At 38.5% G+C, this 23429-nt stretch overlaps 1 protein-coding gene across 4 annotated transcripts in view; it reads right to left on the minus strand.

Annotated features, from left to right (window-relative positions):
- The window catches only part of camk2d1 (calcium/calmodulin-dependent protein kinase (CaM kinase) II delta 1), a 47575-nt gene that overhangs the window by 2363 nt on the left and 21783 nt on the right, over window positions 1-23429 (minus strand). The window contains exons 4-17 of one of the 4 annotated variants that reach the window (XM_027013117.2): window positions 23288-23342; window positions 21235-21300; window positions 19515-19587; window positions 16432-16534; window positions 15283-15366; window positions 12751-12845; window positions 12173-12295; window positions 11639-11722; window positions 9939-9981; window positions 8739-8773; window positions 5792-5836; window positions 5061-5109; window positions 420-495; window positions 238-332 (exon numbers count right to left, since the gene is read on the minus strand). In XM_027013117.2, coding sequence (XP_026868918.1) covers window positions 238-332; window positions 420-495; window positions 5061-5109; window positions 5792-5836; window positions 8739-8773; window positions 9939-9981; window positions 11639-11722; window positions 12173-12295; window positions 12751-12845; window positions 15283-15366; window positions 16432-16534; window positions 19515-19587; window positions 21235-21300; window positions 23288-23342 — 1026 coding nt within the window. Of the gene's footprint in view, window positions 1-237; window positions 333-419; window positions 496-5060; window positions 5110-5791; window positions 5837-8738; window positions 8774-9938; window positions 9982-11638; window positions 11723-12172; window positions 12296-12750; window positions 12846-15282; window positions 15367-16431; window positions 16535-19514; window positions 19588-20370; window positions 20444-21234; window positions 21301-23287; window positions 23343-23429 lie in introns of all 4 variants that reach the window. The other 3 variants (XM_027013116.2, XM_027013118.2, XM_027013119.1) reach the window with 3 other exon arrangements.

Genomic DNA, 23429 nt, shown 5'->3' on the forward strand with positions numbered 1-23429 from the left:
GGCTATTCTGCAAAGCCAGTATGTGGCTGAAAAGCAAAATCCATGATGTGAAAACAGCATCACTCCTCCTTTTACACACACTTTGACAACTATATAGAAAACAAAAACAAACAACAATAAAACAAAAAACAACCCCCACCCCATAAAAACTAAATACATTTTTAAAAATTTCACTTCTGCACCCTGAAAAACACGCTAACTTTCTTTGAGTAATGAAATAGTCCAGTGATGCCTTACAGTTCTCAAAGTAGAATCTGTGGAAATCTGTTCCTTCCACCAGATTCCCCAAGGCCTCAGGTTCAAAAGAGGTCAGGCCAGGGTCACAAATCTTCCTGTGGGCCATAATTAGAAGACAGGAGCCATTTTAATGTGTGTTCAGTTGTTGTGGCAGTGGCTTGACAGAGGGCGTGGACACTCACGTATAAGCTTCAAAATCCCCATTGTTGATGGCCTCGATCAGCTGTTCGGTCACTTTGATGATCTCCTGCTTCCGTGCTAAATCAAAGAGTAAACAACACTAAAGTGAGAGAGTGTTTACATATCATATACATGACCGTTTGTGTGATGCCTGGTAACCTAACCCAGTACCTAGGTGTTGCTAGCATCATGTGTTTCTGCCCTACCAGGCAAGTTACAAGAGCTACATGTATTCAGAGAGCAAGGGAACCGTTAATATGACAATGCACAAGGTATGTAACCACTGTGGCTCAGTGCTTCAACTTGTAAATTCTCCACATCAGGTTAAGTTTTTAAACAAATGTTGTTTCAATTTAATTGAAACATAAAATTATTGCAATAACCATTAAAAAATATAAACTGCATGATGTGATATAAATTCTATTTTAAATAATTTAATATAGTCTGGAGCTTTAATATTTTAATGATGAAGAACATGGAATAGTAAAGAAAAGTAATATTCTTATAATACTTCTAAGCACACTCCCTAACAGGTGCTGTGTGGGGACATAGGAAGTGGGTTTCACTGTTCTTCCTTATTCTAAAGTGCAAGCAGAGAAGAGTGAGAAAAACAACAACAGGAGGAAGAAGCCAAAGCTGAAAAAAACCCACAAACCCCTCCCACAACAATCAACAAAACATGCAAACAGAACAAGAATAGTAAATATTGCAAAAATGCACTTGAACTGATGTTCCAATATGGCTGCCTGAAATGAATAGAATGTTTACTGGGACCTGCTGAAAAGATCTTTCATGCACATGCATCTAAAACAAATACACTTAAAAACAACCAAATCTTTTAAATAAACAAAACATCACCCAAGCAAAGGAAAAATCTATATTAGCCATAATGCTGGGTACAAATGTTGAATTATGAGTGACATCCATTAACTAATAAACAAGTCATGCTGATCGACATTTATTTATTTAGCCCGATAGTATTCTTAACACTGACATGAGGATATGTATTTGATAGAGACTACAAAGTACTGTTGCAAGTCATTCTGTACAAGGGCATCTGCCAAATGCTGTAAATGTAAAAAATATTGGAGGCCCCCTGTAATATCACTTCAGCTGAATCTAATTCAGATAATGTACTTAAACTGAGGCAAAGGTTATTCCATTCTCCCAAACCCAAGAACAATCTAGTTTACTAAGACATTCTTGCTGGTGTGCAAGACCAGTATTCCAAGATTAGAACGTGTTTCCAAGACCTGTATTCCAACAACAGAAAGCAACCAAATGTAGTTAAAAAAAAATCCTATTACACAAAACAGTTCCAATAAATAATAACAAAAATGTAAATATATTTTACCATGTATTTAAAAACATGGATAAAACCTGCACATGCAAGAATTTATTAAAAAACAACTATGCAAGGATCTGCCACACACAAAAAAAAAACCTTGTGTTTGCTCACCCAAATACCCCTGAGGCTGTCACAGCCAACACAGATTGTTGAGCTCATTGGTGTCAGACGCCTGAAACCATGCCAAACTCTCCAGTTTCAACATCCACCACCAGAGAGCACTGCTATGACAGACAAAACTTGAACACAGGGACGCATGAATGCACGCACGCAGGCACATGCACGCACACATGCAAATAAATAAATCGACAAACGAATAAATCAGTTTTGACTCCTGGTAATTTGCTTTAAGAGGTAAATTCTGCAATTAATCAGAAATACTGGACAGTAACTGAATGGGAAGCTCTGGGCCGAGTTCACTGGTAACTCCAGCAAACACACCCAGGTGGATGCCCTCTTCACTGACCCACTGACACTTGCACTGTTCGACGGTGTGGTTCTGAAGTAGCTGAGGGCATTTGCGAGAAGGCTTTGGGTTATGCCACAACAGGCTGCTGAAGTCACATAGTGTAACGTCATACAGGTGGACAGAAAGTCAAACAAGCAAACGGCCAGAAGTGGTCTGAAAGTGTTGGTACAGTCCATCTCTGCACCTGGCCATGAGCTAAAAAGCACGAGAGGGAGGAAGAGGAGCACGAGTGGGCACGCCCCCACTGGCAGATTCTGAGATCGGTCGCTATGCAGCGTTCTAGTCGGGAAAGGGAGGCGCTGTTATGAGAGAAGGAAGGCTGCAGAGTGTCGGTGAAAGGTGTCTTGATAATTGGGTGAATGTTCAAAGCTTTGTATGTGGAATGCAAACAAAGGTGTAGAAAGCAAAGTGAAAAATGGAAAGGGAATGGGCAGAAGAGAGAGACAAGGAACTGAATGGGTGGAATGAACTGAGGAAGAGGGTGTACTCCAGAGCGGTCACTGAAAACGGGAAACAAAGAAACTGGAGGAAGAGAGTGAACCACTGGAAAGCCATGGAAAAAAACAGTGAAGTTCATGCAAGGTCATCCAGACATTCCTTTGTTAACCCTTCCTTTATTAGGAATGGCTGATATAGGAAACTTTGTTACCTTTAAATAATTCATCTGAGAGTTTAGAGCCTTTACTGGATTAATATACTATGGAAACTGCATAGTTTTTAAAGTGGGCAACACTACAGCTTTAATTTGTGTGACACATATTTAAAAGAAGAATTAATGTTCCAGTTTGGGGATGAGGGTTAACCTTTTGGTATATTTGTTTACTAGAGTTTAACTGACAGAGGAGGATATAAGTTATTGATTTGGATGAAGTTGGCTTTTCCTCTAAATCTATTCAAATGGAAAATAGTCCTAGTTGACCAGTCTACTGTGGGGCTCATGCCGCAATTAAACACCTGAATGCAAAAGCACAAACAGCTACACAACACTTACTAAACAGCAAAACGCACAAAAAAAAGACACAGTATTCCCTATGCTCTTGCAATAAGTTACAAAGATGTCTACATTAGAGCATCAGAGTAGAGCCATCTACAGGCCACAGACAGGTTTCCTTACAAAAGAGACAAGCTTTCAAAACAGGCAGCTCATCAATTCTGTAATGAAAATTTGACATTGCTCCAGGGTCTTACAATGGCCCTGCAGGTATGTGCCAGAGAAGAGATTCATTTCACCGACTGGGGTCAAAACCATGATGGCCTGAAGAGGACTGACACACAAAAAGAAAAGTTCAGATCTTATTGTGAAAGCAAACTATCCTGTTCATTAGGCAATTCACTAATGAGCAGACAGATATTAAATGTCTTTGAACCTCACATTCTTGCTTTCTCTTGCACGCATGAGCACAACCACCCACACAACCACCCACACGCATGCAATTATTTTAATACCTCATTATAATTTGAGTACCAGCAAAGTAAAAAGTAACAGCTCACATAGAAAATGAAAATTCAATTTTACAGAACAGAATGCAGTGCAGAACTAGAATGCTTCAGTTGGCTAACCCCCCCCAAAAAAAGAGCTTCATGTGTTCACTGCTACATTATTTGTTATCAAAGGGATTCATGCATCACTGTGCTATTGCACAATTCTCATTCTCCTTCTCTCAGATCAGTGCCATGCATTAGGCAGGCATATATATATGCACGCAGGGTAAAAAGAAAAAAAAGTTGAGGTTAATGTTCATGAATGTGAACTGAATATTGATACATGGATTGAAGAACAAAATCCTACTTGCAAATCAATATCTTCCAATGCAAATTGAATGAACAATTTAAGAAGCTGTTTTAAAGTAAACTGGCATCACTCTCCCACTTTAGATAGCCTAGCCAAATATATGTGCTGATAAAGGCTGATATCTGTGCACAATTAGCTAACTGGTAGATAATTAACCACAAATTCACAACCAGAACATGGAATTACCCTTGAGTTCTTTACGATATAAATTTCAACACTGACATGAAACACATATAACTGAACTGGCCTTGACTGTCATGGTTTAAAAAAACAAAAAACAAACAAAAAAAACCCAAAAACACCCCCACCCCCCCAAAAAAAACCCCCCAAAAAACACCAGCTGCTAAGACTTAACAGAAACAAGTAAGCAATGAGAGAGGAATCAATGCTCAACAAAAAGGAGATGAAAACACCTGCTGGCAAAAGCAGCCATAATGGGAGAGAGCGGCAGCGGCAGATCCAAACAGAATTTTTATGTTGCTGTCCAAGTGCATTTGTTGGAGCACACAGGAGCTGCACCCACGCAGCCACTTGTAGTGCAGCAGTGTCAGTGCTCAGTGTCAACATGGAACAGGGCCAAGGTTCCTGAAGGCACTGCCCTACTGCATTTCCCCACACGTCCTCACTGTGAGCGGGGCCAGTGTTTGTCAGCAGCTGAAGCAAACCCCATGACAGTGCCGGTCCCTGACACAGAACCGCAGCCCTCGCAACCCCGGGTACATTCATGCTGAACTCGGTTTTTTAAAAATCAGGCAGGAGCTCTGGCCACTCATGATGCCTTTTCAGTCCTGACCGGGAACTCTTAATAACAGTGGCAAACACTTGTGACTGATGTCCATGTTTAACTGGAATCATGCGAGAGGGAAAACGTTTAGCATGACGTGGCTCAGGACAAGTTCTTACAAGTCTTGGGTAGAAAGGCACATTAGAGTGGTAAGGAGAGTCAGTGAAAATGCTGTACATGTGGGAGGGGAAAAAAAAACAAAACACTGAAACTAGATCAACTGAAATTGCTGCACTGTGATGTGGCGTACCTTTCACATCCTCGTCCTCTATGGTGGTGTTGGCACTCTCTGAAGATTCCTGAAAAAGGACAGGAAAGTGACAGTTATGTAAATCTTCTCTGAACACAGAAATGCCTCAAATCATCACAGAAATCTTTTTTTTTTCCTGCCCAATGCCTCCCTTCCACATTAAACTTTAAAACACATTAAACTAGGCCCCAGTAAGCTAACTGGGAAAGAATGATTTAAGATCATCATTTAATCTAAATCTTAATGGATTAACTACATTCTTCATATATAGCGTTGGTCTCCATGGTGCTTTTTTATTTGAACTGTTCTGCTTTGGTAACAAAGATGCAAGGTTCATAAATAAATTCATTTACATCAACGATTCCACACCCCACACCCAAGCCTGTCAAAGAGCACTTTCTCAAAAGGTTGTAACATTACCTGTGAAGCAAGCCACAAAATATACACCCCATGACACCCCAAGGAGAAACAGCAAATACACAAAAGCCTACAAACATGCAGAGTAACAGCACCTTCACCTCCATCACACAAGACCTAATGAAGCACAGCCCTCAGTTATAATTCAACCAGTCTAATGGACCCTTTGCAGTTTCTGTTCCAAACAAGTCCTGCCAGCGATCAAGCAGTACAATCAAAAAACCAAAATCAGCGTTCAGGCGGTATAATGATAAACGCTTGAACTGTTTAGCTAAAATCTGTGCCTGAGGGATCCTTGTGCAGACACTTAATACCTTGTTTCCATCAGCAGGATTGTGGATAACAGTGGTTTGAGGCTCCTGATCGAGAGGGATGGAGAGAAAAGGAAGGTAGTGAAGACAAGTAGGAAGTCAGGTGTTATATCCTGGTCCAGCAGAAAGCTGGATCTGAAAGACCACCAAGCATTGCTATGTCTAAAAGCACCCCCTTTTTTTTGGGGGGGGGGGGGGTCACCTAAAGGTATTAGAAAAAAAAACCCAACAACCAAATCAACCAGCCAGTGTAATTCATGGTGTTGATTACAAATGAACCCCTACTAGAGAAAATAAGTTATCTGAACCAAAATGCAAGGTGGTATGTTAGATAACTCAACATTAATTTCCTTTCTAAAACATGCTTGGTGGTCTTTCGAAGAAAGTGGAATACAGCGGCTTAGACATGAAAGGAATGATGAGGAAAGCAAGCAGGGGTTATGGCTCCAATTTGTTTGAACTGCATCATTAGGGTGCTCTCCACTGAGGGATGCAAACCTAAAGTACCCCAAGTAAGGAATACTGAGGTACTGAGCAGCTGAGCATCTTTGAATGTTAGTTTTGAGGTTAGAAGATACAAAATAAGATGATAATTTTTATAGGAAAATGTTTTGATTTAGTTGTGGGTTTTTAAAAAAATCTTCAATGGTAAATTCTGAGAAAGCAGTTATGACACAGGCATGCACAGTAAAATGAGGTGCACCTAAAACACCAACATAGTTGTATGTGAATATGAGCCAGAACCATTTTAGACATCTTTTGATCTAAACAGAGTCCTTTCAGACATGCTACTACCAGTTAATAATTGTTAACTGCGTGCTGTACATTCACACTGTTAAAGACTTGCACACAGAGTTTTGCCCAATGGGAGACGCAAAGTAAGGTGTAATGAGTCAAATAAGCAACAGGATGGAGTTTACTCTGCGTGTGTGTGTATGTATGCATGCATGTGTCTCTATCTGTGTGTGCATATATGGTAATGTTTCTGTGTGCACATGCTTGCATACATTTGTGTATATCTGTCTGCTTATGTCTGCATGCACATGCATGCATGTAATCAAGCGTGTACGTGTCTACATGCACATTATATGCATGTGTGTACGCATGTCTGCATATAAGTGTGCACACGTGTCTGTGTAAACACGGACCATGCAGGCCGATGAATACAAATGAATGATGGAAATGGATGAACGGATAAACAGCATAACTGAAAATGGCTTTGCCAAAGTTCTACTAAAGCTTGGGTTAGCCTTCACCCCAAACTTAACACATCAGTGTTGCCTTTAAGCATGAATATTTGTCAAAATAAAGTCACTCAGAGCAATTACCGACGCACAAAATAGCTTGTACACAACAGAAATCAGACATCAGTGCAGAGGAAACATGGAATTGAAACATGCACTGAATATAGTATTTATGGGTTTTTTTCTGGCTGTAGTGCCACAGATTATTACACAAGAAACGGATGCTAAACTCAAAGATTCTTGATGAAGAGAGATATTTCAGTGATGACAGATGACAGACAGACTGAGAATACCAGAGCAGGAGAGGGCACTGGCTCTTTGGGGCTGGTGATTACGTTGGCTTTGTTGTTCATCTACAAGCGGGAGGCGACAGAAACAAGATAGGCATAGCTGCCCAATGAAGGAAATTATATCCATTCCAAAAAAGCAAAAAGTGTGTGGGCCTTTTGTACATGTATGTAGCAGGACGTTTTGAAAACTGAACTGGTTTAACAATTCCAGTATTTAGGGGAAATAAATCAAATTTGGCAAGTCCAAAGCTCAGTTTGGCAATAGCACCACATGTTTGGTGTCACATACACTACTTTTGTTTAACTAGGGGGGAAAAAAAAGTGTGACTAAGCCATATAAAAACAAGAAAAAAAAAGAAAAGAAAAAAGATTTAAATCAGCAGTGGACATGTTCATGTAAGCTATTCTGAGATTTACTGAAGGAAGACAAGAAATAAGTGAGAAGTGTGTAGTAATAATTTAAAACTCAATGATACAATGAGGCCCATTTTCCCTGTCCTTCTTTTCCCCCTTATAGTTTGAATGAGGTTAGTTTGAGTTATTCCAAGAAAAAAGTAGAACAGCCCTGAGAAACTCTTTTGTAAAGGACATCTCAATCTTTAAATCACAAAACATATTTTGTTTGGCTTTCAGATCAGTTTAAAATGACTGAATGATGTTTTGTTGTATGCTTAGCCAAAGAGATACAAAAAAACCATCGTCCATAGACCTCCACAGGGCTGTCCATGGGAGGTCATATATTCCTCATTCTTGATCAAGTTCAATCCAGTTTCTAATAAAAGGACTTGAACAGCATCAAATAAAGGATAGTGAAGAGTGGGTTGTGTTGGTCATAGGCCCTGGATCTTTATCAAATTAAAATCCCAGCTGTGCACATTGCATAGTCCCAATTCCAGCAGAATAACTGTCCCTGGAACAAAAGCTAGAGTGGAAGAAAAATAACCACATTTTCTTCTGAGGACTGGCTTGACCTCTCATAAAATAGAATAAAGGATAAAAAGTAAAAAAACAAACAAAAAACCCAAACAAACAACAACAAAAAAACCCCCCCACCATCCTTCAGCCATGCTGGCACCATACAGCCATTTCATTAACAAACCAAACTAACAACAGCAGACCTCCCCACCAAAGCCTAATGTTCTCATTATCATATTAGATGTAAAGTAAGAAGTAAGAGAAAGAGCCAAAAAAAAAAAGAAAGCAAACAAAAAAGATACAAACTAAAGGCAAATTTGGAGTGAAAATTGATAGCCATGACACAGACATGAATAAGACAGAAAGACAAGTGAGGAAATGAATATAAAACCACTGAAACCATCAAGCCCAAGTTCCTAAATTATTTTATTCAATTATAATTTCATAACTTACAAAATGAGAAAAAATCTTATAGAGAAAGATGGTTCAAAATGAACCTACCTTAACGCCATCAGGCTTCTTGTATGGATTTTTGTCTTGGTGAGAGAACAGAATAAGACAGAGTGAGTGAGAGATTTGCCATTTCACATCTTGGTGACCTTCACCTGTACACACACCTACAGCTGCATATGCACGCACGCACACACTGTAGCAGGTGGACAATCAGCAGTATACTTCTCTCATGTTTAATTGGAGAGAGTGACATTACAGAGACAAAGATGTTAGTAAATGGAGAAAAATAGCTTTGAAATGACAGAGTAATTCAAGTAATGCAACTATAATTATACAAAGAACCTTATAATTATCTACAGAAATCTGAGTTTCATACAGTGTGGAGGAATAGAGCATGCGCAAGTGCATGCATGCACACACGCACACATTGAAATGTCAGTAGCAAGGTTACTGAGATTTGTCTAGAAAATGAAAAATCTATGATCTCTAATGAACTTACTAACATACATATACAATGGTGTGAAAAAGTGTTTGCCCCCTTCCTGATATCTTTTTTTTTTGCATGTTTGTCACACTTAAATGTTTCAGATCATCAAACAAATTTAAATATTAGACAAAGATAACAGAATTAATTGGATTTTTTCCCCTTAATAATAAAAACCTTCATTTAAAAACTGCATTTTGTGCTTACTTGTGTTATCTGTTCCTAATATTTAAATTTGTTTGATGATTTGTTTGATAACAAACATGAAAGCAAAATAAGATATCAGGAAGGGGGCAAACACTTTCACAGCACTGTATGTATATGAATACTACTTCATATAAATAAAAAAGTAATAAAACAGGACACCAATAACTAATTTATCATTAGGAGGATGATAAATTAGGAGTCATTATTACTGGGCTTGTAAAAAGGCAAGGAGATATTAGAAAAAGTTAAGATGTTACGATGAAATACAGCTGAAATATATCCACATAATGTAATACATTAGTTGCAGTTTCTGAAGCTAACAATTTTTCTCTTTCAGAAATCTACATGGAGCATAAAAATATGAAATGAAAAAGATTAACATAAAAGATTAACATTAGATTAACTTGTTTGGGCCAATTCACTATTAATGCTTGGTCAAGAGAGTAGCATTATTTGTTATGGAGGGAACAAAAGTTCAACAGCTGACATACTGAAAGCATAGGAAAGGAAAAAGATTACATTTTATGAAGACAGAAAAAGACGGCTTAGGATCTTACTTGAGAAGGTCTTTGTGGCAAGCATTGTGGTCAGGATGGCACCCTGCAAGATTGAGAGCAAAGTCTAAAGTTGTTTAATTCCTAACTGCACCAGACATTAGTCTAAGGGATAATACTTGGATCCAAGAAGGTGAAAGTCCAACTGCTGATGGTTCTGGATATTTCTGAAGATTCATAATTCAATTTTGATGCTCCTTTCTACCTCCAGATGCTGTATTAAACACGCTTGCAACTTGGTGGCAGAATCTGCCCACACCGCCCTGGACTGATATCACTATGTAGATCCCTTTTGCACAACCTGCATCTGTTAGTTTGAACATCATACAAAAAAATCCTAATGTGATAGTATTATCTTCCAAAACATGTAAGAATCAACATTTGGCTTCGTAGTACATCACCAGACGATTTAAATGGAAGCCAATCACCAGACGTCTAACACAGCAGCTGTGTTTAAGTGAATTATTTATTATGTGTCTGCAGTACGTGAATAAACACTTCAACACAGGTCAAACTTGCTGATAACTTTAAAAGTGATCATGTTAAAGTGTTAAAGTGATCATGTAACTAATAAGCTGGTTGGATACTAAGTGGTCACAGCAATGTTTTTAGGGGAAACCGATTGATTTGATGTTGAGAAAATACTCTCTCCCTCGCCTTCAAAGAAGATTCCAGGTGACTGTAGATATTCAAAATTATACACAAAAAAAAAGTACACAAGATTTCCAAAGAAACAGGATGTTCTGAAAGTAAACAGAATGTTCCAAAACTAAACAGGATGTTCCAAGAGTGTAGATCAGTTATTTTTCTTTCAGTTCATTGCTGCATGACAGCCCAGACCGCTATTACCAATTCTATTCTACCAAAAGTAAACCAAACTCTTGTTAATACTTTGTTTTGCACATTGCTACGTTTAACCCATTTGAATGAATCAATTGATGCACATGTAAGGTTCACAAATATGACCCTGTTTGTGTGTGTGTGTGTGTATGCGTGTGTTGTGAATGTGGTGGAAATGTCTCTTGTTGTAGCAACTGTGTGGGGAAAGCTACTGTAACCAAGAACAAATTCCTTATATGCGTGATCATACTTGGCCATTTCTTGGCCAAAGCCTGATTCTGATTGCTACCAAGTCAATGCTATCTAACACACACACACACACACACACACACACACACACACACACACACACACACACACACACACACACACACACACACACACACACACACACACACACACACACACACACACCTCTCTGAACTGTTTATAAATAAATAAATTGGGTGAACACTCAATTACGACGAAATGGTAAGTGTGCAACAAAACCCAGGTAGTTCCAGACAAGCTTAAGCTTCGTTCTAAACCCATATAGTTACTAAACCCAATGTTAATAGACTGCGGATATTCACACAAAGTAGCATTAGTAACAAACATGTGACCAATGCATAAATTTGGATATTAGCAGCATGAGTTATTGGGTATTGACTTAGTAATGATGGAAAAGTTAACAAAATTTGATTTAGCAATGGGCAAAAATAAATTAGTAATTAGACTGAAGAGTCATAGGGATGATATTTGCTTTGAAGTCAGAACAGATGCTCCTTTCTACCTCCTGATGAACTCAAAGCAACATCTAGTCCGAGTAATAACGAGCAAGCTGAGTGCGAGCGAGTGAGTGAGTGAATGAACGTCACTCTCACCTTAAGTTTTCTCCTGGCATTGAACTTCTTTAGGCATTCCACAGTCTCCTGTCTGTGCATCATGGAGGCCACTGTGGAGCGTTGCTATAGAAACAAAAATGAGTTAAAAACTCATCTAAATACAGATTGTAGATAAGTTTATAAATAGTACACAAAGGCAAAGCTATAACAGGATAATGTGCAGGAGTACGCACTGGAAGAGCTAAAAATGTATCAGTTGTCATAACATAATTTAATGGAGATTTAAATCCAGACTCTGTACAATAAGATGAAGCAAGAGGGAATAATAAGCAGGGTTTAATATAAAAGAACGAAGATAGGGATTGAAGCTCTTATTGAACTCCTCACATAATATGGTAGGCCGCCCTGTATCTGATGCTCTATATGGAAAAATTGCACCACTAGATGTGATTTTTCATTTTGGTGATGATAACCATTAGAATGGTTAAAGAGGAAGGGAGAGAGGAGGTGAGTGTAAGATGGAGAGAGGGAGAGAGAGAGAGAGAGAGAGAGAGAGAGAGAGAGAATGCATACGCAGATCCAAGGGTGTTTGAGGGCCTCTGCAGCAGTGATGCGTTTGGCTGGGTTGATGGTCAGCATCTTATTGATTAGATCTTTGGCCTCTGGGGTCACTGTGTCCCACTCAGGAGAAGGAAACTGAACACACAAACACAAAAACATTATAAAGATAGAAAACGAAAACCCCGAACTACGGATACGCAAGCTGATGGAAATCAGTGGCCCCGGGTGTGACATGTAGGGCAGTGGAGCAGCAGGCTGCCAGGGGAAGAGAGCCCTGGAAACCTGGGCCCTTAGAGACCTGCTAGTACTCAGTAAGAAGTGAAATTCCTTAGTCCTGTCTTAGCAGTCCATGGTTGGGGCCCCTCACAGACTTAATGTGCAGGCCTCAAACTGGGTACACATGAATTGCTACAATTCATTGAATATTTAGTTAGTGCTAATTTACTACCTCTATCCCACTTTTATGATTTTCTCTTTGGTTAAATTATCACCATGAAACTTTAGAAAAAGAACGTTATGGTTACAGTTAACTCTCTCTCTCTCTGTGTGTATGAGAATGAGAATGAGAGAGAGAAATCTGTGTAACTCACATCATAGGCACCAGCCTTGATCTGCTGATACAGCCTGTGCTGGTCCTCATCCCAGAAAGGAGGGTAACCCACCAGCAAGATATAGAGAATCACACCTTTAGGCAACAAAGAGTCAATCAGTAAGTGAAAACAAACTTGAATCAGAGCATCCATATGCCACACCTGGAGCAGTACGTACCTACGTACATACCTACATACATACCTACCTACCTACATACCTACCTACCTACATACCTACCTACCTACATACCTACATACAATACATATTTTATACATACATACAAACAATACATACATATGAATATGAGAGAGAGAGAAATCCTCCTAATTAATTTACATTAGTTTACAACAAAGCTCACTATTGTAATGTAATTATGATATAAAAATGACCTCATTTGAATAGAAAAAGTGCATTTGAATGAGTGAGAACAGCCATATGCTGCAATTAGCACATTTTCAACTTGGTGGCAGAAGCTGCCCACGCAGCACTGGACTGATATCACTGTGGCGATACATTTTTCTACAACATTTTTCTGCTACCTGTTCTGCAATCATGCATCTGTCACTTTGAACATCTTACAAAAAAGACTAACGTTATAGCATTATTTGGCAACCTAGTCCATCACAAGATTCATCAGGCAATTTAAATGGAAGCCAATCACCAGAAGTCTAACAGCAGCTGTGTTTGAGTGAATTATTTATTAAGTGTCTGTAGTACGTGGATAAACACTTCCACACAGGTCATATTTGCAGATAACATTTGAAAGTTAGTGATCATGTAACTAATAAGCTGGCTAGATTCTGGCCACAACAATGTGAACCACAATAATTTTGTGCATAAGTCTATACAGAGTAAATACTATATAAGTGATGTTGAGGAAATGTGTCCATCTCATATCTCTGAAAAGGATTCCAGGTGACTAACTACAGTGTACAGTCTACTGTAGTAAAAGATGTAGATATTCAAAATTATAGTGAAGTAAACAAGGTTTCCTGAGAACCAGGACATTTTGGACATCTTCATCAGATTTGCAAGAAAAATACTTCAGACGTTCTAGGAGGAGGAAGCAAATTATATTAGAAAATGTAGTCATTTAAATCATAATATTCCATGGGGTTCTAAAGGTCAGAGAGTATAGATCAGCTCATTGTTGCAATTCAGCCAGTGGTTTTCAACCTGTGGAAATGGGGCCACAGTGGACTGCAGTGGTACTGCTCAGGGGCCATTGGCTCAGGGGCCACTGGTTCCTTTCTTTTCTTTTTTTTCTATTTTTCAAAGCTATACATATACATAGATATTTCTGCAAATGTAATTTCACGTGACGCATTGTTTTATTTTTGCAAATAATTGACGTCAGTCAAGCTCATCGTCACGGAATGCTCGCCTCCCGCGAGTCACATGTATTGGGAGGATCTGTTTGTGGCCACACCTGCACCTTGTTTGTTTATATGCATTTAAACCCGTGTCAAAGTGTGCAGAGTGTTATTGTTGACGTAACGTGTTAATGTGGTGTGTTGTTGATAATGGTAATGTTAAATGTTATACTCCTCATTGTTAGATGTATACGTGCTTATTGTGTTCATTAAGTGTTAATCGTTTCATGTTCATGTTCTTTGTTTGTAACACATGTGAGTGTTACACATGTGTCGTTGGAGCCTGTGCATCCTGCCCCTCGCCCTTCGGGTCACCCAGCTAGTTATAAAATAGTATGGATACACTCAATAGTACTATTATAGAATAGTACACTCAATTATGACGAACTGGTAAGTGTGCAACAAAACCACTTGATGCCCAGGTAGTTCCAGACAAGTTTAAGATGAGTTCTATATCGATATAGTTACTAAACCCAATGTTAATAGACTGCGGACAGTCACACAAAGTAACATTAGTAACCAAGCTGTGACATGAATGATTGTTACTCTTTTATGCATAACTTTAACAATGGGCAAAACTAAACTAGTAACAGGACTTTAGATTTTGATTTACTTTGCAGGATAGAATTAGTAATGGGCTGTACTGAAACAAAAAAGAAAAAATAAATAAATAAATAAATATATATATATATATATATATATATATATATATATATATATATATATGAAAAAACCATGGAATAAGTGGATTAATCTACTTCAATTGGTGCATTATGTGATTTTAAGACAGAGATGAGACAACTGCTTCACAGCTGTGTGTTCACAGGGTAAAATGCATGGCTTAGAATGGGTTAACCCTTACATAAGCAAAGAAATATGAGCCATGAGCCTCTTCAGATTGTCCTTTTCAATCAATTAACTGAATCAATTAAAATTAATCAAATTAACTAAAAATCAATTAAACCAAAATATGTGGGTTTATGCAGGAAATGTGTGATTTCATTGAAAATAGTTTTCAGTGACATAAGATTACTGTTTGTTATATATTCATCTAAAGTCTTAAACTACGATTAATTGCACTTTATTTTTTAGAAGCCAAGACTAAAAAATTATGCAACTGCTGAATAGCATAGCAAAAAAAGCAGGGAAAATACGAACCACAGGCCCACATGTCGACTGGTTTGCCATAGGGCTCCTTCCTTAACACCTCAGGAGACAAGTAACCAGGAGTCCCAGCAAATCCTGAGAGACAGAAAAATTCAAAAGATTCCCAAATGTAACACACTTGACCAAATATGAAAAGCAAATAGGATTCAAACTAATGTGATGCATTATGATCTGTTAATCTACAAGGTGTTCCTCCCTTAAAGTGACACCAGGGGAGATCACTTCTGCTTTTTTGTCCAAGCAATGCAGCTTAGTTCTAAAATAAACTACTCGACCCTCCATAATGAGGTAGTCATGTGGAAAATAACTAGAGCTAATTGTAAAACTCCGGGGATTATCATACTTGCATGCTAATTCTGATGGGATTAGTCAGAAAAGAAGAACACCATGCAACATCCATGTAAAAGTACAGTGATAACATCAATAATTTTCAAACAAACTTGAAATGTGTCTGGATAGGTCCTTCAACATTTGTTTGTTTTATTAAATACCTGTTTACTATGCATGAAATCTTTTGTTGGATAATTAAAAAAAAAAAAAAAAAATGTTATATGGAATTTCTACATCCACCTTAATTCCATCACAAAAAGTATATACTTGATGCCATACATTATAACCCTGTGTCTAAACCTCTTATAAAAACGCATCACAAAAGGGCTTAGATTTGTTAACTTGCTTTTCTGTGTGACACTACTGAATGCTGATGCCATGCAATGAAGATGCCGTTACAGCCCATTTATGTTTGCTTGAGAGAATGCTTTTAAAATAATCATCTCCACTGTGCCCAATTATAAAATCCACAGCAACGCTACAGAAGCCAAGGCAATGCTGCTTTGCAATATCCCCTGTGAAAGACTAAACGTGGGGGTTCACAGTAATAGATGGAGTTGCCAGACAGATGGAGAAGACATTGCTCAAAGAGACTGGCTTGCTTCCTTAGTAAAGTCTGTTCACAATAAGGATGGAGTTCTAATAAGGGAGTAATGCAAACTGTGAAAGGAAGGTTGGGAGGTATAATTTTAACTGTCATACATCAGACACAGTAATATTAGTGAGCACAGAGCAATTCAGAACTATAAAGCTAAACATGGTGAAAGCAGCTTCTAGTTGACAGATCAATTTATTTAAAAAGGTACGCACCAAACCATGCTTGCTGGTCGCCCTGAACCTCAATGGCCAAGCCGAAGTCAGCCAGTTTCACTGCGGCTCCCTTAAGTTTACTGGCCAGAAGCAGATTCTCAGGCTTGGGATGCAGAGGTAGAGAATAAGAAATCAGTTTGGTACACTACCTGTCTTTCTAGAAAATTTATGTGGAGTTTGTCTCGTACAAGACCTGGGTCAAGAATGTCAACAGAATCTTTAAAAGACTAGCTAGGTGTTATCCCCACATGTAAAAGGATTTAGCTCTGTTAAAGAAAATTATAAACCAAAACGTGCAGTACTGTGTGTTCATGGATAAAAGCATTTTTGAACCAGGTCATGCTTAATGGTCTGTTTTGTCCTCAGGGTTATGCACTGTCACCACAAATGATGACAAATATGAACAATGCGATGACCAAAGTTCCAGTTTCATTAAACAGGAACCTCACGATGAGCACCACAGATGCAACATTTAACTCTGAAACCAGTAACTGGTCAGCATTAACATTCAAAAGCTTTTGAATGCCGTTAATCTAAAAAATGCAATAACTTCCTTTGGTGAAAACAATTCCAGACAAATGTAGTTTATTCTGGTTAAATTATTGTTGCACAGATTGCAAGATGCTTCTACAAATGTCACCTATACAGACAGAACAGTAACTACTCATGCATAACCCATTAGGACAATTGGAACTTATAACTGTGCGCTGAGCTATGGACAAAGCAGGACAATCAATTCTGTTTCTTGAATGGTCTTGAAAAATGCAACATTGACTTACAACAAGAGACTGAATGCAATGCTTATGACAGTACAAAAGTAAGAAAGTATTGCAGAAGAGGGAAACTGCTTTAGATTATGTTATGTTAAATATAAACCAGGTGAAATGTAATGTAGATAAATTAGCCAATTATTGAATTTGACTATTCTTTTCTATGTGGGCCTTGTAACACATTCATAGGTTGTACAGGGCATATATGAAATATGCTTATGTGTGCATTATCTGTTTTTTTTTGTTTGTTTGTTTGTTTGTTTTTTCATATTCAAAATGCCCATACCCATGTTTTTTTTTAGAAATGACAAATCGCACATTGCAATACATGGATAGCATGAATGCCAGCGTTTGGCTTGTGAATGTAAAGAACACTTATGAATGTGTTATTCAGCTATTAGTTCAAAGAGAGCCAAGTGATACCTACATAAAATGTGTACAGTATGTTGCACAGTACCAACAGGGGAACTGATATTAGAACACAAATGTTCAAAGAGGTCAGTTCAATTGGGATGTTACATCACGCTGCAGTTAGATGTGCAGTCGTTCTGCGATTTGTGAAAGGAAACACCGGACTAGCAAGGTGCCTGCATGCTACAGGGCAGTGCAATCAATGTTAACATGCAGCCATTGCTTTTGCATACCTACAGATAACCCAATCCCCAACTTAGATTTACTATGCAATGTACAATGCTGAAAAAAATAAAATGTATAATACATCTTATGCCAAAACACCAAAAGGGCACAACTGAAAGACTATAAAGTCAACAAGGAAAGAGAAGAAAAGCAGGGTTAAACATTAGCATTTTATCATGAAAGAGAATTAATGAAGGGGTGAGGAGGCATCAGAGAGTGTTTTATATAAAAATGTTTTATATAAAATTAATTGTTATGTAACTAAAAAATATATATACATTTAAAAAAACCAAAACAAAACATAAAACAAGAACCAAAATGTCCAGAAAAAGATAAACATATCCAGGGCTGGTTTGTTTTGTTCACATTTTTGAGGCATGTCAGCACATGTCTGCATAAGTAAAATTCCTAAAACACTGAACTACAAGGAAAGTGTCAACTGACATAACTAATTAACTAACTAACTAAATAAATAAAATAAAATCCACCCACACAGGTAGAAATGAGACATCTTGTTGACTCTTTTCTGAAACATGTTGCTGACTTTAGGTGCTGTCTACCAAATAGGTATGATATACAATAGCTATACAATTACCTACCCTAAATTCATTTTAATTGCGTTTTCCCCATGTTAGTTCCCACTGGAATGTGCCTTAACAAAATAAGCCACAATAAACCTGAGCCTAAAAAAATTATATCCTTAAAAGGATAGTTTAGAAGGGATCAAAGGGAGAAAAAGAAAGAAGAAACATTGATTTATAATATATATTATAAATCATATATTATATATAACTTATAATAAATAAAGGGGAAAATAAAGAGAATAAAAGTTTTCACAATCAACAGCTAGTTCTTTGTTAAACTTTCGGTATATCCTTGCAACGAATTCCAAGCAGACATACATTACATTGTCACACAAATATGCATTTCCCAACAATGTGCCCATTGCAAAGAGCATTCTCTTTTTATTGATTATTTTACCTCTGTTCTTTTCTACCATTCACAATGGAAATGGCATAGCTACGACCAATCATTACAGGGCAGAAAATGAACTGCACCTGGCTCATTTGATTAGCAAATCAGAGCTCTGGGACATGGTCACTGCTGCGCTGGGGGTTGGAGGATGCTGTATCTCCAGCTGAGATGACGTTGCTTTCTACTCAGCAAAAATTCCTTTTAGCATACAGCGTCAAGTTGCCATTCACCAAGTACAGCTTACCTTCAGTAATACTTCCGATAGGAAGTCTTGTTAATGAAAATGCTCAAAGCTTAATGTATCATGAATCAAGATACAGAAAACACTTAACCATTCAATTGTTTGGGTAAGTTAAAAACTAAAAGCTAGGCCTCATACATGCTAGGCCCCACACTGGTCTAAGCTCCATAATTTAGCATGTAAAAAGCATAACTTTTGCCTGTAGCAGTTATTATGCCTCCTTACAAACCCTACAATAGCTGTACTGGAAATACAATTGACGCCAAAAGATTATGCCAACAAAACAAGTATTAGAATGAACAGGCCATCGAGAATTAACTGGGTTCAGATACAACTTGTCTATGACTTCAGCCTATATGAGGAATTAATAGATATCTCCACAGATTCAGTTTGGAGGCTATAGGTAAGAGGAAAGTGGAAAGAACCTTTGTTGTTCAGGACCCCCAAGCATCTCTACTCACCTTCAGGTCGCGATGGACCACACCCATCTGGTGGCAGTGCAGAACGGCCTCAAGGATCTGCTGAATGCAATGACTGCATGCAAACACCAGGGGGTGTGGGTTAGTGACAAGCACACACACTCTCTGCAATTGCAGTGAGCCTGGGGAAGCTAGGAGAGTATTTAGTATTGTTGACAGTGTTCAAAATGCAGGCTATTCTATGACCATTAAGAGGGGTTTTTATTTATTATATGCTGTTATGTATTGCCCAACTTTGACAATAGGATCAGATTTTATTATTAATGTGAAAACCGAAAGTCCAGAATGCAAATATACCACATTTTTAAGTAAGAGCTGACTGGGCTCAGACTGGTATCAAAATACTGCATCAACAATCTGAAGCATTTGTTTCTGGACAGCTTCCGATAGTTTTCAAGGGCTTTTCAGTCATCACTGCCCTCAGCCTCTTCCTAACTGCTTCCCCAGATCTCAAAGCAGAAGTGGTGTTTGCATCGGGGTGGCCACGGGTTTGACCCAACCAACATGTTCACGGGGCAGCTCCCTGTCTCCGTGTTACCACAGAGTCCATGATTACAGGCTTCCCCGCCCGAAACATCCTGTCAGGTCGAACCTCGCGGCCACTGGTTAGCTCACGTTTCTCTGCAGCTACATGCACATGGCCTTAGCTATCAAGGAGCGTGTTTGGTGTACGCCCCAAGGACCCAGAGCTGCATACCACTCAAGAGTGGAGAGTGTGTCAGGAAGGGAGTGGGGTTGGGGGCCGTGAGAAGAGAGCCTTCACGATGGCGAGTGCTTGTTAAGTAGTCACCTAGGGAGCGGCACCAGCGTTTTAGAAAGCTTGGCCTGTTGTACTAACCTTCAAGTCTCGATGGACAATGCCATTTAGGTGACAATGATTTACACTCTCTAGAATCTGCTGTATGCAATGACTGTGAGAGAGGGAGAGAAAGACATAGCCAGAGAGCAAAAGAACAGAAGAACAATTGAGCAAGCACAATCAGAAGTAAACGACAGAACGGCCCACAAACAGGTGGAAAACGTGGAAGACGAAGCAAACTCCTTTCTTAACTCAAACACACGGTGCACCAGCACTGTGATTCATATCATCATACTGCACTATACCACAGTGAATACAAAACATTTAGTGAAATATAAAAACAGGAGACATTTAAGAGAGCATTTGGACTCTATAAAAAAAGGAAAAAAAGAGGGAAAAAAAAAAACAAGACAGACATCAGGGATTGCCTTCTGGACAATGACAGCATTTTCATTTAAACTAAAGATTTACATCAAGAGGGAACAAAAACAACATTTGGACCCACACCTCATTGCTAAAACAAAACTGGAGCTCATCACAGGGAAATGTGTACATAAATAGATGAAGCAACAAGCAAAAGACACACACACAAAAAAAACCAAACAGTCATTGCTCATAACTTGTGTACGACATTCATGTGGATTGAATTCTGTTCATTTAGCAAGATAGTTGTTAGTGCGCTGGCATTTTATCATTCATTTATTATTGACACTGGAAAGTAGATAAGGAATAAAGGATCTCAGGTAGTTCTTTGGCCTAAATTGATGAGACAACCTGGCCAAGTCAAACATTTATACTATTATTCTGGCATTTGCTTTACTTAATTTGGCATGTGCAATGATGTATATACATTGGTGTACTTGAATTAAAAACATTCAAGTACTGGCTAATGAGGACACTAACCTGGCGTCAGCTTCACTGTAGTATTCTCTGGCAACGATATCTTCAAACAGCTCACCTCCTGTGACTCTGAAAGAATTAGAATGAAAAAGTGAATTTTGTACAACACCTTGATTTGGAACTAAAGGACTAAAATAGAAAATAGTTGAAAATAATTTTAAATCCCTCATGGCATGGCAAAATTTAAGTGGCTGGCAAAAGTGCTTGCTAGATGAAACCTATATAAGTGGCCTTGGAATACATTTGTACATTTTCCCATTACTATGGATGTACATAAATAAATGTTACATAGCTAAAATATTGAAGGCAGAAGCAGGAATTGCTGCAGCAACAGGTAAAGTGACAGCGGCTTCTGAAAAACTCTGACACAATATGCTGATTTCCATCTAAATGTACAAGCCATACATTTAGCCTGCACTTCTAGGCTGAGCGTGATATTTTTGACAGGCACTCTTTTTGGCAACTCTTTAGGTTGTTGTTTTTTTTTTTTTTTAATGACACATACGCAAACCACTGCTAATAGCTTGGGCCTTTATGTAAGCAGTCTGTGTGCTACTCAAGTTCAAGTCCATGAGGGAGCTTTGTCTTAAGTCCCAGTGCAAAAGCACTCAGCACTCTTGTGACATAGATTTCAAATGACAACAGCCAAAATGCCTGCTGAGCCTGGACTCTCTTCTGGAGGAATGTAAAGTATAGAATATGCACGCCACCTAAATAAGGCCAGGAAACACCTTGTTTGGGGAAGTAAGGGCCCCTAATGAGGCTCTACCATGCTGGCTCCAAAGTACATAACAGACCATATGAAATTTCTACCTCAACAAAACATACACTTTGTAGCACAAATGCTCATGCATACATGTGTATGCAATGCGTGCATTAATAATGTATGCAGTAACTGTATAGTGACTTTTGCAAAACTGTCCTTTGTCACATAAAAATGATTTCCAGTGATCCATTTTCCTGATGTCACATGTTGCCAATTGACAAAAAGGTTTCACTGAAACTGTTTAGTTGTCATTTATGTCATTTTAAAGGGTTATTAGTCTCATCACTGTTGTTGCTTTAATGAGCTACTGAGGTGAGTGAGATCATTCAAACCTTTGATACAGCCTTCAGTAAACCAGCGTAATTGGCTGTACTGCAAAAAACCATTCAAGCTAAAACCAGAACTGAATATAGCACAATTCACCAAATTGCATTTATAAGGCAACAGAAACAAAAGGGTCAACTCTGCAAAGTAAGTCAATCTGCAAATTATTATGATCTTGATTTTGGCTCCTGAGTACAATTAGATTAGACCACAAAACAACACAAAAAGAACACAGTACTCAGGTACACAGTACCCAGTACTCAGGTACTCCATAGACACATAACACAGTAGCAAATCTATGAGGCGAGGCACTGTCACACAAACCTAGATTGTATTATTCTTCTTCTTCTTATTCATATTATTATTATTATTATTATTGTTATTATTATTATTACCACCATCATCATCATCATCATGTGGGGGAAAAAAAACAAAAAAAACAAAAAACACACCAAGATTGTCAATTTCCCTAGAGAAACAATGACAATTTAAAAGACACTTTAGAGAAATGTCTGCTCTTCCTCATTAATCAAAAAAATCACTAAAAGTGGTGAAACATTGAAGGGTCATTTAAAAGCTGGCAGCACTGTGAGGCTTTCATGGTCTGGCCTTTAATAAGCAAGCAGACAGGGCTTCAGAGAGGAGCAGCATGATGCTACAAACAGATGAAGACGTTTCAGGTGAAACGGTGCTGGAAAATAATTAGGCTCTGTTAGTCAAATCATCTCTGTTTCCAATCTAGGAAGGAAGTGTGCATGTACGCACTCACGCTCACATGCATGCCCGCCCATACACAGACATACAGCCAATTAGTGTGGGTTCACCAGGGCAGTGCACATTAGCAGCCTGCTGGTACTATAATTTTAGTTATATTTGGTAAGGGGAGGGGCCATCTAGGAGATGCATGACAGAGCTTTGTGTGTTCAACTGTAACAGTTACTGACGAGCACATGTATGAGTACTTACAAATCGAAGACAAGGTAGTGGAATCCCTCCTCAGATATGCTGTCATGGAGCCTGACTGTGGGAGCAGGGCAGAAAGACAGAGTGTGTGTGTGTGTGTGTGTGAGTGCATGTATGTGTCACTGCATAAATGCTTACATTTTTT

This window comes from Electrophorus electricus, chromosome 19, assembly GCF_013358815.1.
Source record: "Electrophorus electricus isolate fEleEle1 chromosome 19, fEleEle1.pri, whole genome shotgun sequence".
NCBI lineage: Eukaryota > Metazoa > Chordata > Actinopteri > Gymnotiformes > Gymnotidae > Electrophorus > Electrophorus electricus.